Source organism: Panthera onca, chromosome B4 (assembly GCF_046562875.1).
Source record: "Panthera onca isolate mPanOnc1 chromosome B4, mPanOnc1 haplotype 2, whole genome shotgun sequence".
Taxonomy (NCBI): Eukaryota; Metazoa; Chordata; class Mammalia; order Carnivora; family Felidae; genus Panthera; species Panthera onca.
In genome coordinates, this window is record NC_138345.1 from 119520236 (window position 1) to 119535514 (window position 15279).

The window sequence follows — 15279 nt, forward strand, 5'->3', positions numbered from 1 at the left end:
AGGACAACTGGAATGCCACATGGTACAATCACTTAGTGTATAATTAATATGTAATTAGAAGGCAAAAATTAAGGCACATACAGAACCAGTCTTTGTTAATAGTAATGAATCTTTGAGGACTAAGTCTCTACTTTCATTTTCATTATCACTGTAGAAAAATAATAAATAAAGGCAGGGTGTAGGATGGTGGTATGAACAGTAGAAAGAGGAGAGTTAGGGGTAATAATCTGTGGATTTGTTTACTACTAAAGTACCCTTAAAAGGCAGCTTTGCCTGAGTGGCATTTTTAATTAACGCTTACCCTTATTATAGCATTAATCTTTCATTATAATCATGTTTTTTTTTTTTATAATTCTAATACTATCTATTTGAAGAATTTTAGAGCATTAATGTTCAATGTCACCTAAATCTTCCAATACAGAAGCACTATGTCTCTGCCTGAACATTCTCAGTATCAGGGAATTTCCTATTGGTAAAAAAAAATAAATTCTTAACTTCATATCAATTAAAAATCTGTATTCCTATACTTTCTTCAAATTATTTTGTAAGCATGTCTGAAAGAACTATGCGGCAACATATATTCCTAGGCTAGTTCTTTGGATACTAGAAAAATCCTCAATGCTTATCAGCCTTTCTGTGTGAGAGATCTGGCTATACATGCTATCCCAGAGCTAATGTCATATTTGTGTCATTAGACATATGCACATAATTTTGTTATGTTTTTCATAATTTTTCTGTTTTTAAAATCTAAAACAAATATGCATTTCAGAAAAAAATTGTCCAAACTTTTAAACAATTATCACTTAATTAACATGGGGTCCAGCCATATTGGAATAATTTCTTACCTGTCCCAGCATAGAAGAAATGAGTAAGGTGTTCATCTAGGCCTGAATATTCCCTTCAGTGGCTGCAACCCCAAATTTCAATGTTGCTATTTATCCACCCAGGCCCAGTGCATCATAAGAGAGCCATTTTCCAACTTTCTTGTGCTTAAGAGTCACTAGGGGTACTGTTTAAAAGGCCCTGGTGACCAAAGGGCTACAAAATCCCATAGCTGTTTATCCTATGCTATATCTGGACTTCTCTCTTACAGATCTTAATCCCATTATCTCTACAAAACCATCAACTATCACTACTAACTTAAACGAGTTCTTCTAGAACTTAGCAATCACTTGTTTTAACTCCAAATTTTATAGACCTGTATAATAATCTACAGTTATACCACTACTTAATGGCTGGATAGAAATTAAGCCAGTTCTTTTGACTCTATCCAGAATAGTAGATTCTTTAGCATGAATTTGACTGTTATTTTTAGGTTTAGCTGTCTTGTATTTGACATCATCCATCAGTATGAAGGAAAAAGTCTTCAAAGAAAGTTTCAAATGGAATTCCACTCTGAGCTTTAGTTATAAAGAAGAAAATAATACTTCGCAAGGGCAATATGTTAAACAGCGATTGCAAAACTGTGAAACATTCTGCTAGGTATTCTGGGATACATGAAGATAAGTAACACCTAGTTCTTGCCATACTGGAGCTTGTAACTTGGGGGTAAGTTGTTAATCACTTTGGCCAGAATGAATGGGACATTTCACTGAATGGGAAATCGTAGTGTATTAAGTCATCATACTCTTTAACACTTTGAAGTGCTCCATACTTAGCTCTACACAAAGTTGAAACTCCATTAATGTTAACTGCCATAGCACCTGGGGAAAAAAATCTCTCAAGTTGCTAAATCATCACACTTACAACTCATATTTAGAGGTCATGGCTGTTTGATGTGAGTGTAAGGAAATAATCTGTAGATGCTATCATTATAATAAAACACGGAATTATCTAAAGATTCCTACATTTTCTAGCTAGTTCTTGAGCACATTTATTAATTACAATATAGAAGATAAAGGTTTCCTTACTTGTGGTCTCACCATTCATTTCCTCAAGTTCACTGTTAATTCCAACATCTATGGAATTCATTATTTTGTCAATCTGTGAGAAACAAAAGCCGTATAAATAAATTATCAATTCACTTTTATCATCACATTTTAAAACAATTTCCAAACTCCAGAAGCATACTTTCTTGATATTATTACCTTTGCAATACCACAATTAAGAGTCTGGCTGAGAAAGGTTTAAAAGGAAGCAGACGATTTTTGAATTGCTTTTAAAAATATAAATTATGCTTCCCTTTCTTAAACTTTCAAAATCAGACTGCCTTTTCTTTATATTTCCTAAAATGAACTTTGGACCTTCGTGGGTCCGTAAGTTAGGAACTGTGTATTCTTTAAACTCAGAAAGTGATGGGGCTAAGGGATAAGTTCATGTGAAGATGTTCATTCTGCCAGGCATTCTTCCTTTTCCATCTGAGAGCATGCATGTCTTTTGACTGGTGAAAGGGTGGGTTTCATCTGTAGGTATGGCCATTGGAACCAAATGGCTTGACCAGCCACAAGCTTAATTTGTGGCATGGCATGCAATCACAAGAACCCAATTGTAGAAACACCTTAATTCTAAGAGATAAGTTCAATGTTAATTAATTCTGCTTCATTGCAGAAATGATTTCAGATGTTATTCACAGAATTAATAAATATAAGAAATGGGGAGACTTGAATAAACTATCAGTCAAGTAGGACAGTATTTATAGGCAGATATGACTAAGTTTTAGTCATTTATGGTTTAATCCCACTCCTCATCATCCTAGCAACTTGTGTAAGACAGCAGGTTTCAGAAAGGGCAATAAGCATTACTTAAGTGCCCTATTTTGTTCACCCTGAAACAGATGCAGAGAAATTAAGTGATTTTCCCAAATAGCTCAATTCAGAATGTCAATATCAGACATCTCTAGGTTTCAGGTTTCAGAATACTAGAGTGACCTATTGTGCTTCAAAACCCAATCTAACTGGCACAGTCTTTTGAGAGAAAAAAATGTGAAACATTAGAGTGAAAGGCTAAGTGGGAATGTGGTCCATTCTCTGAAGAAATTCAAGAAAAGGCAAGGAACTTCATTATTTTATGATGTAGTCCTCCTTAGGGACAAAGGATGATATTTCATAACCTTTCAAGGGCACTTACTTTCTGAGTAATTCTATAAAATGGAAGACTTTGTCTTTAAGTACAGTTTGAATTTTTTTTTTAAATGTTTGTATTTATTTTTGAGACAGAGAGAGACAAAGCATGAACGGGGGAGGGTCAGAGAGAGGGAGACACAGAATCTGAAGCAGGCTCCAGGCTCTAAGCTGTCAGCACAGAGCCTGATGTGGGGCTCGAAATCACCAACTGTGAGATCATGACCTGAGCCGAAGTCGGACGCTTAACCGACTGAGCCACCCAGGCTCCCCTAAGTAGAGTTTAAATTAGTGATACTTGATCTCAACATCTTTTTCCTTAATCTCTCTGGTAGCTGTAAAAGGGAAATATTAAGTAATTTGGGTTTGTTGTATGGAACTTGGGGAAGAGCCAGAACTATTCCGTTTGCCATTAAGGTTAAGATTATAAGGAGCTCTTCTGAAAATATAAGATACTTTAAAGAAGGGAGACGAGCTAACAAAGAGTTTAGTAAGTAGCAAAATGATACAGAACATCAGAAATACAAAGACTTCTCAGTTTGTCAGCTGCAGTGCTTGGTAGGACATACTGTGAACATTCTCTTGCACCTCATAGCTAGTTATTACTTCTGCTTGATATCAATTTCTATGGAAACAATAGATTTCTCCACATGTGTGGAATTGTGTTTGTTTTTACACTAGCTGCAAAATTATCATGTATAACCCCTAGAACCTTGCCCTTCTACTTGGAACTCTATGCATCTGCTATTTTTTTTTCTTTCTTTCTTTTTTTTTTTTTTTTTTTTTTTGCCTCTGAAAGACTTAAAACTTAAAACCCTTCCCCCAAACCTCCTTTGACTCCAAAGCCTTATATAAAGAACAACAAGAACAAGTCTTACTTCTTCCCATTCAGAAGTGAAGGATGGTGTTCTTTCAGAATTCCCTTTAGAAGTATGTTCAGCAGGTGAAGATTCACTCCAGTTAACTCTTGGTGTTTTCTCATTTGAAGGGTATGCAATGAGATCAGAATCCGATTTAGAGACATTTTTTGATAAATGCATGTCAATCAGGGCTTTTGGCAATGATCTTATTCTCCCCAGGGTACAGGCTCTTTCCACAAATCCTCCCGTGTTCACAATCCACTGGTCTCCATTCCGGGATCCACTTCTAGTTGTTCTGGCGCCAACAATAGTATGGTTTTCAAGTTGGTTGCTTTTTTTGTGAAAAATTGTTCTACTGACCACTTTGGGTTTAATTTTCTTTACCAAAGGTTCTGAGTTATTTGCTATTGGAGACTTCTTGAAAGGCAAAGGACTGTTTGCTGAACTGACTTCATCTTGTCCTTCTTCACGTTCATCTCTTTTCCCATAGAGATGAAATGGATTTTCAGGGGACTCACAGGCTGGAGAGGATCCATGGAGAAGGCCTGCAAATTGCCCAGGATCATATTCTTTTGGAGGATCGCTATCCTCCTGTTGAGAAGGGTCATCTGCAAAAGAGAAGGGCTTCAGAATGGCTGTTTATAAAGACTCCATAAACTCTGATACAATAGCAGTGCCTTTTAAATTTGTGCAATATCCAGACATTTAATTTGCTGCTACACAATGATATCTTCACCCTATGAAACACCCACGACCCCATAGTACCATGTATAAAGCGAATTCGTGTGTGCGTGTGTGTGTGTGTGTGTGTGTGTGTGTGTGTACCAGATATTCCTGACATACCTTTGGATATATTTCAAAGATATGAATTGAGTATTAATTGAGTAATTGCATACTGTTCTTCCTTGTCCCCAGAGCATATATTTTATATTGAATACTAAAACTGGGTTTTCTTAATTTGAAAAAATTCCCGTGTCTAAACCCTCACAATAAACGAATCATTGTGCAGTAGGAGGACATCAGGCAGGTAAATCAAGATCATACATAATGATATCCCTTTGCCCTTCTTCCAGAAAATAAATTCAGAGACAAAATCTTGAAAAGAAACATAATTAGAAGTTATTTAAAGTAAATAAAACTAATAGTATCACTTTAAGTATAATATTAAGAATAATTCTATAAATTACAATTTAGACAAAAAGGATTTGTTCAGGCTTAACATAAGCAAACAACGTAATCCATAATATCACTAAAAAGCCAGACGCTTTTAAAATAAACTGATGTTGAGTTATTAACACAAAGCCATCTTTTTCTTTCTTCTCTGAAATAGCATCAGTTATTTTTTAATTTCTTCAGATCTTTGAAAATGTAATGCAGAAAAGAAAAAAGAAGAATTTATTGCTTTGTAATTTTTTAAAGATAAAACATAAATGTTCTCTGGGACTTAAAATATACCATGCTTTTTTATGACCTTTTATGTCTTTTAAAGATATAGTGTGTAAAACCCTGGCCAAATAACTTAGCAAAGGAAGTCAATATGCCTTTTTGATTGGTCATTTTAATTCATATAGCTAAATATGTACCACAATCAAAAGTTAAATTACCTGATAAGCCCATAACCCAATCTTGTGAAAGAGTCAAAAATAGCCAATGTGCTAGATAATAACAACAAATCCAAAGCTGACTTGCTGACTTACACTTTAAAGAAGTTGGTTAGTATTATAAACCCCAAACACCAAAGTTTTCATAAATTAATAAGTAACATTTAACAGGTATGTGCTATTTACTAGGCACTGACTTAGGGATTATATTTACAAGATCTCATTTGATCTGTATAACAATTCTGTGAAATGATTAATAATAATCATGAGTATCTGATAGAGATATAACCAGAATATTGCATTTATATATTTAAACAAATTGGCAACCATAATTAAGTCTCAATAGATATTGCCCAGAGGATGCCTCATACAAATCAACTTTATGGTAGCTTGGCCCCAATCCCTATACTGTTCTATCCCTACGATCTGATGAGGCAGGTTTGCTCCTGGCCTTGAATATCCCTGGACCTAACCCTCTTTCCTGCTGGGCTTTTCCAAACAGACCATGTCCCCCTGCTCCAACCTATCACAACAATATCTTGAGATGGAAGAGAGGAGTGCTAGGAAGAGAGGTCCAAGAGATAACAGTCTAAAGGAGGAATACTCTGTGCCCACCCAATGCTATAATACTCACTCTGTCTTCCCACAAAAACTGCATCCCTTTCCAGTGTAACAACACTATACCCTTGATAACTCCTGTCCTTCCCTCACGACTGAGACCCTTCCTGAGGTAGAACAGTGAATGGAGAGTGAGTTAAGGCACCTCTGAACTCTCTCTAAAGGCTTGAGTTTATGGCCTATTATATCCATTTTTTGGAAGTAAAAATGAACACTTAGGCAACTTAAGTTCCTGAAGTTTCTAGCTAGTAAACAGTTAAGCTGTGATTCAAACTAAGATCTAGCAGATTCCCATATCCAATGGCCTGGAAAATAAATTACCATTCAGATAAAAGAACAATCTACATTTCAAAGACAAGCAAGTAAACCCTTTGTGGGAGGGGACTTGTTTTCTTCTGTTTATGACTGTTCCTGGAATTTGGATAAGTGGACTAAAAAAGGTTTTTTTCACCACCATGAAGCAAGATAATACCAAGAGGAAATAAAACTTGGCATTCTGTTCCAATGTATTTTCTTTTTCTTCCTACGCTACTTGGATCCATAGTCCTTTACAACATAACAGGTTGGTTTGGATGACAGTAATGGGTAAACAATGTGAAAGGAAGGAGGAATTCAGAAATAAGGAAGTTTAGAATTTAATTTGAAACTTGCTGAAGAAGGCTAAAGGGTGTGATTATGAAAAGAAAATTGAAAATAATCAGCCTATTGTGGGAAAAAAGGTTCTTTAAATCTCAGTCAAGAGGTTTTTGACCATATTCATGATAAATAAGAGTTTTAGGGGCATAATATTATTTAAAGTTTTCTGTGAATATTATTATTAGGTTATCATCCCCTCTCTGGTTTCACAAAAATGACGATAATCACAACCCCAAAATGCTTTATACTGTCCAAGTCCTCTAGTGATAAGCAGTGACTTTCCTAAGTAAAAGAAAATTTAGTTATTAGCATATAAGGTTTGTATTTTGAATAATAGTTCTTAGCATCATGATAGTTGGTAACATCTTTGCTAAGAGTTGTCAAAAGGCAACTTGCTTATTTCAGTGGCCAAACTCTAAGGATTACTCAAATCAAAGAGAATGAGAAGTTGACATAAAACCTCATGAAATGCGTATTTGGTAGACTGATGGCATGGCCCAAATCTGCAAAGGCTCCCAAAGCCACACCCTACACTGTATCCTTGCCTCCCACCTGACTCTGGGTAGGGACACATACCTTGCTTTGGCCAATGGAGCAATTGTACATATAATATAAGCAGAGACTTGAAAAGCACTTGTGCATTAGGGCTTGTTCTCTTGCTGCTCTTGCAAACTTGCTGCCATGTGAATAAGCCCAGACTTGTCTGATGGATGATGAAATACATTACTCAGCTATTTGAAATTGTAGGTTTTATTATTTTCCAAGTTTGATGAGGCTAACAGATCAGGAGACAATTGCCATTGAAAAGATAAATTGTTATAGATCCCAAGAGGAGGAGGACAGGGGAAACACCAGGGTGTTTAGGAGGCAGAATGAGCTGGGGCAGGTTAGGAGGCAGAATGAGCTGGGGAAAAGGTGAGCAAGAGCCTTTATTGTGATTTCTATATGAAGGAGTGGGAGAAACAGGGTACAGGTTTAGGAGTGGCTAGTTTGAATCATTTCAGCAGCTTCTAGAGCATAGGAACTGTCCCTAGTCGTCTGGTCCTGGTGTGAAAAGTGCCCCAGAGCATGAGAGCATAATAAAGATAGTGGGGGGTGGGGATATGGCTGTGGATTGTTTGGTTTGCATATGAAGGCCATGTTGACTATCTCTAAGATTTAGCTAAACTTGGGAAGGGCAGTTCCTCCAGGGTCAGAAAGGTCCCAAGATGTCAAAGAATCAAAACCAAAACCAAAACAAAACAAAACACACCCAAAATAAAAAGGCATGGTTAATACACCAGCCATTTCTGTCATCTTAGACAACAGTAAGCCTACTTCCAGACATTTGAGTGAGGTCATCCATGACTAACCAATCTTAGGCCAGTATGCCTATTGACCCAGCCAAGATTAGCTGAGGCTGACCCAGACCAGAAGAAAATACCCACTAGAATCATGAGCTAAATAAATGGCTGTTAGTTTAAGCCATTAAGTTTTGGAGTGGTTTGATATTCAATGATAGATAAATGATTCAGCCTGTAACCCAGTTTTCAAAGAAGAATTAATACACTGTTCAAAATACATTCTGACAATGCAGTGTTTATATTTTCATATCTGCAAAGATAGTAATTGTGTACACCTATAAGTGTTGTGAAGACTTATTAAAATAGTAGAAGTATGCCAATGGCATAGAACACATTAAATGTATGTTTATGTTATTTCAACAATTTTTAATCTAAAGGATTTCGTTTTTACAAATAAATGTAGTAGTAGTGATTATATTAAACACTCAGTAAAGATTGTTATTTTGACATGGTAAATATATGGGATTTACTTCTTTGTTTATGCTTGTGTATTTTTAAAATATACTTTGGAGAGGATTTTTGCATTTTCTTACTATTTATTTAGATGTAATTGAGGCAGAGTATATAGATTAAACTGTTTTCATAACTTGTCCTATTTAATTTCACACTTCTCTGTTGATAAGTGTATATTTCATGCCAAGGTACAGAACTAAATATGTGTGAATTTCAATCTGATAGTTACTCAAAGCATCATTAGCATTTCAAAGAAATGTCAGAAAAAGTATCAAATAGTAAGTAGTTCAATTTCTTTTTACCCATTTTTGCCCCTGATCTTTATCACCCATATTAATACCTGAATAGCAATAAAATCCCAAATTTCATGTTAAGATAAAAACAAATAATGGAAAATGAGTGATTTTTTTCTTATATTATAAATCATAACTTTTGTCTATTGGGTCATTTTATTCCTCTTTAGAATATAAAAAATTTCTCCATTTCCAGGGATTTGAGCGCTAATATTAATAGAAAATCTGTGATGTTGGTTGTTATTTTTCCTCTCTCATTTGTGACTTATTTATTTGGGTCCTTTCTCTTTTCTTTTTGATAAATTTGACTGGAGGTTTATCAATTTAATTAATTTGTTCAAAGAACCAGCTCCTGGTTTCATCGATCTATTATTTGTTTAGTTTCCATACCAGTTATTTCTGTTGTAATATTTATTATTTCCTTCCTTCTGCTGGCTTTAGGCTTCGTTTGTTGTTCTCTTTTAGATAAAAGGGTAGGTTGTTTATTTGAGATTTTACTTGCTTCTTGAGGTAGGCCTGTATTGCTATATACTCCCCTCTCAAAACTGTTTTTGCTGCATCCCACAGGATTTGGGCCATTGTGTTTTAATTTTCATTTGTTTCCATGTATTTGTTTTTATTTCTTCTTTGATTTCCTGGTTGACCCATTCATTGTTTAGTAGGATATTGTTTAATTTCCATGTATTTGTGGTCTTTCCAATATTTTTCTTGTGGTGGACTTCTAGTTTCATAGCATTGTGATCACAAAAGGTGCATGGTATGATTTAAATCTTTTTGTATTTATTGAGGCCTGTTTTGTGATCATATATGTAATCTATTCTGAAGACTGTTCCCTGTTCATTTGAAAGGAATGTGTATTCTGCTGTTTTAGGGTGGAATGTTCTAAATATATTTATTAAGTCCATCTGGTCTCATATGTCATTCATGAACAAGAAAAGCAAAGGTGGAGGTATCACAATTCCAGACTTCAAGTTATATTACCAAACTGTAGTGACAAAAACAGTATGGTACTGGCACAAAAACAGGCACATAAATCAAGAGAACAGAATAGAAAATCCAGAAATGAACCCACAACCACATGGTCAATTAATTTTCAACAAAGCAAGAAAGATTATCCAATGGACAAAAGACAGTCTCTTCAACAAATGGTGTTGGGGAAACTGGACAGCAACATGCAAAAGAATGAAACTGGACCATTTTCTTACACAAAACACAAAAATAAACTCAAAATGGATCAAAGATGTAAATGTGAGACCTGAAACCATAAAAATCCTAAAGAACACAGGCAGTAACCCCTTTGACAATGGCCATAGTAACTTCTTTCTAGATGTGTCTCCTGAAGCAAAGGAAATAAAAGCAAAAATAAACAATGAGGACTACATCAAAACAGAAAGCTTCTGCACAACAAAAGAAACAATCAACAAAACTAAAAGGCAACCTATGGAATGGGAGAAAATATTTGCAAATGACATACTTGATAAAGGGTTATTATCCAGAATATATAAAGAACTTATAAAATTAAACACCAAAAAAAAAGGAATTTTAAAAATGGGCCAAAGATATGAATAGACATTTTTCCAAAGAAGACATATAGATGGCCAACAGACTCATGAAAACATCCTCAAGATCACTGATCATCAGGAAATACAAATCAAAACTTCAATGAGGTATCACTTCACACCTGTCAGAATGGCTAAAATCAACAACACAAGAAAAAACAGATCTTGGCAAGGATGTGGAGAAAAAGGAAACTTCTCACACTGTTGATAGAAATGCAAACGGGTACAGGCACTGTGGAAGATACTATGAAGCTTCCTCAAAAAGTGAAAAATAGAACTATTCTATGATCCAGAAATTGCACTACTAGGTATTTACCCAAATAATACAAAAATACTAATTCAAAGGCATACATGTACTCCTATGTTTATAGAAGATTATCTATAATAGGCAAATTATGGAAACAGCCCAAGTGTCCATTGACTGATGAATGGATAAAAAAAGATGTGGTGTATGTGTGTGTGTGTGTGTGTGTGTGTATCTATACCTATAATCTATATATAGATATATATCTATATAGATATAATGAAATGTTAGTCATAAAAAAGAATAAACTCTTTCCATTTGCAATGACATGGATGGAGCTAGACAGCATTATGCTAAGAAGAGTAAGTCAGAGAAAAGACAGATACCATATGATTTCACTCATGTGGAATTTAAGAAACTAAACAAATGAGCAAAGGTGGAAAAAAGAGAAAGAGGCAAGCCAGAAGCAGACTCTTAACTATAGAGAACAAACTGATGGTTACCAGAAGGGAAGTGGGTGGGGGATGGGTTAAATAGGTGATGGGGATTAATGAGTACACTTGTGATGAGTACTGGGTGTTGTATGGAAGGGTTGAATCACTATAATGTACACCTGACACTAATATACTGTATGTTAACTAACTGGTATTTAAATAAAAACATATGATAATGAAAGGATAAAATGAGCACAGGACAGCGACAAACAAACAAAAAATCAACTATGGGTGATATCTTTAATAAAGCAGGTATCAAGGAATCCCTGTGACCCTGGAAAATGGATGGCAAAGCCAAATCAGGTGATAGTAGCAAGATCCGGAACTTGATCTGTGAAGCTGTGAAGCTGTAGTGGTGAAAAGAAAATGAAATTGGATGGACCTTGCAAGCCATGAAATTGCCATTAGACTCCGATTACCAAAAAGAGAGGGCCCAGCACTAAGAAGGGTGGTAAGTGATAGAATCTGAGGACAACCAGCAGAACTTGAAAATATCCCGCAAAAAGACAACAAGAAGTAGTTTATACCCTTGAGAGTCTCAGAAATATTCAATAAAGATGTGCTCTTAGTAGGTCTAGAGACTCTGGAGAAAAACTTTCAGGAGCAGAATCCAAATTGAACAGGGTGAAAATACCAGAGACCTTAGGTGGAAAAACACTTTACAAAAGGGGAGGTAGGAGTGGTATGGGAGGCAGAGGTCTAGAGGAGGGAGGCCTTGGACATAATAGTAGCAAAATATAATGTTCAACTGTGAGAGTACTACTTTGGAAAGCAAAGTGCATGGAGCTCTGGAGAACACTGAGGTAATGGCAGCAAGTATTCTGAATCAAGAGAAGCACCCCTGTTTCTGAATACTTCACAGTAACCACAAAGGAGAAAGTCCTTGAACAGTGAAGTGGGTAAAGCTACTTTCATATGGTATGGCTCATGCCTACTCTCATACAAGAACCTTTTGTGCTTGAATAATCCAGGACATCTCCTCTCATTAAACATGAGGAAACAAACAAACAAAAAAAGGATTTTAATAAAACCTCATTTAAAGACATGTAAGAAAAAGAAATGAAAATGAATGTTTAAGAGCTAATGAAAACAAATAACAAATGTAGCCCCAGAGAATTTGAAAACAGTAAACTAAAATTAAAAAGTATTTAAAAGAAATTAAGAAAATGATACAAATTCTGAAGGAACAACCTATACAATAAACAGAGGAGCTCAGATATGAAATGGCTGCTCATTTCCTTTCTCCTTTCCCATTCACTCCAGGGGCAATTCAGTCCTAAAGTCATTAGATGAGAAAGAGTGAGAAGGCATCCATGCCTTCAGTGGAGAGTGGAGGTTTGCAGTGACTCAGAGTTGAAAATCAGCGCCCAAGCAGGGTAATGGTGGTAACTATGTTTGGGGGAAACACAGCATGGCATGTTGGGGCCCACACAGTGTTTGGTGAATGTCCACACAGGGAGTAGTCTGGTATGGAGTGTCAGGGCTCAGGTGAGGGTAAGGAGGTAATCTATGGGAGGGGAATGGCCTAGCTGAAGGAGTCAGAAACTGAGCAAAGCAAGGAGAATATCCCTGCAGAGAGGTAGCCTAGCAAGGAGAGCAAAACCCAAACAGCGCAAGGAATGTGTCCATGTCCAGAAGAGAAAAGTGTTCCTCCATGAGGTGGCCTACCACGGGATGTCAAAGCCCAATCAGGCAAAGGAGGATGTCCATGTGTGGCAATGGCCTGCCATAAGGTGTAGTCCCAGGAGTGCAGGCAGGATGTTTATAAAGAGAGATAAACTGGCATGGAGACTCAAGTCTCAGTCAAGGTGAGGAGCGCCTGGGTCGTTCAGTCAGTTAAGCTTCCAACTCTTGGCTTCACCTCAGGTCATGATCTCACGGCTTTGTGGGTTCGAGCCCTACATCAGGCTCCATGTTGACAGCACAGAGCCTGCTTGGTATTCTCTCTCTCCCTCTCTCTCTGCTGCTCCACCACTCATGCTCTCAAAATAAATAAATAAACTTAAAAAAAATATGTCAAGGTAAAAAGGATACCTGAGTGGGGAGGAGGTAGATCTGGGAGATTGGTTACATACAGAAGGGCTAATCAAATAAGCAACTACATTAAGGATAGTGGGAGCCAGATTTCTCACTGTTTAAGAGAGAATTTTAAATATGAAGAGGAAGAAAACTAGAGTGAACCTTGTGATATTGGATTGGAATTGGAGATATCAATATTTTCAAGACAGAAGACATGTAAATATGTATTTGTGCATATATGTATTAACACATATATATTACCTTATATTAGCTACCTCTGTCTACTAAGAGGGCCTGGGAAATTGAAATCCCAGTAGCAGTAAGTAAAGCCTAGATTTTTGCTTCTAAATATATATTCCACTCAAATAAACAAGGATCCATTGAGAAATGACTGATATCAGTGCCAGTGCACGGAAGGTGCAAGATGAGCCTGGAACACCTTGTGCCAGAAAGCAAAGAAGTACTCAGAGTGATGAGGCATGTTAGGAGGATACAGAAGCCAGCTCAAATGGGCCAACTGGTTAAACTGAGGACAGTTTTGGGAACAAAATACATAATGACAGTTAATAAATTATAATCTATTATAATAAAAATAGAAACACATGAGCCCATAACAATATATAAATACATGAATGATTCAAAAGTTTGATTAGGAATGGGAAATTTAAATAATTTCAAATCGCATCTCCACAAGATACCTATTAATTACAAAGCATAAAGACTAACTCTATGGTGAAAAATTCTGGGGGCACTACCTTAATCAAATGATCAAGGTGAACATCACTGGTAATAGAGCAAATAAAAATCTTGCCCCACCTGATAGGATACAATGAGAAAAACACAGAATCACTTCTGGATTTTTCTGCCAAAGATGCATAACCTTAATCTACTCATGCAGAAATATGAGATGAGGATAATTTGTGAGATATTCTACAAAATAACTGCTTTTTAATCTTCAAAAGTATCAAGGTAATGAATGCCAAGGAAAGTCAGAGGAACTGTTCAGATGGAGGGAAACTAGAGACATTACAACTATAAATGCAACATGGGATCCTGAGCTAGTTTCTTTTTATCGTGAAGGTTATTATTGGAGAGAGTAGAAAACTTGAATCAAGTCTTAGGAATAGATGTTAGTAATGTATTAATGTTAATTTTCTGATTTGGTTCCATTGAGATTGTGCAAGAATGTATAATTGCTTGTAGGAAATGCTATCCCACAACATTGTTTCTCTAAGTGTTGTCCAGGGATGCTTGGGGTCCCCGAGATCTTTTCACAAGGGTCCTATGAGGTCAAAACAGTTTTCAGACTAATACTAAGGGCATCTATTTGCCTTTTTCCCTCTCATTACCTCATGAGGGTTCAATGGAGTTGTTAAGAGGCTACATGATATATCTTTCCACAGTGGAAATGGGTGATGGCTCTTCAGGTCTCACTGTGGGAACTGGCACATTATCACTTATTCTCTCATTTACTGATGGAATAAAGTCATGTGCCTAAAACTAATGTAAATGAAATGAGGATGTAAAGGCCACCTACTGTCCTGCTGTACAGTGTAACATAGCAGAAAAGGGAGTGAAGAGTTGAGAGCAGTAATCAGATCTACCACAGAATACCTCTGATTCCCTTTTAAAATGATGCTTTTTCTAATTTTTGGATAGATACCATTTATTAAGTATGTTCTTTTGTATTTCAACTTCGCTGAGAATTTCAGTTATGATTGAATATTGGGTTTATATCAAATGGTTTTCTTCACCCATTGAGTTCATTATGTAGTTTTTCTCCTTTAATCCATTAGTGTGAATAACACACTTTCTTATGTTAAACATGCTGGATGTTAATGGGATGAATTGGTCATAATGAATTTTTTTTTGCTGTCCCACTAGATTTGGGTTGCTAGTATTTGGTTTATGATTTTTGCATCTATGTTCATGAATGAAATAGGCCTTTAATTTTTTATTTCTTATGCTGTCTAGTTTTGCTATGAAGCTTATTAGTGTTACAGAACTAGATGGGGAAAATTCCCATTTCTTCAATTGTCTAGACGGGTTTGTATAAGATTAGAATAGTCTGTTTCTTAACAGCTATATTTGTTACTTTTA

The 15279-nt window shown here is 36.0% G+C and overlaps 1 protein-coding gene across 13 annotated transcripts in view; it reads right to left on the bottom strand.

The window, feature by feature from the left end:
* Window positions 1–15279, bottom strand: part of ANKS1B (ankyrin repeat and sterile alpha motif domain containing 1B) — a 1079287-nt gene that overhangs the window by 445284 nt on the left and 618724 nt on the right. For all 13 annotated transcript variants that reach the window (XM_060656669.3, XM_060656668.3, XM_060656666.3 and 10 more), the window contains exons 13-14: window positions 3938–4527; window positions 1911–1983 (exon numbers count right to left, since the gene is read on the bottom strand). In XM_060656669.3, coding sequence (XP_060512652.3) covers window positions 1911–1983; window positions 3938–4527 — 663 coding nt within the window. The remainder of the gene's footprint in view (window positions 1–1910; window positions 1984–3937; window positions 4528–15279) is intronic.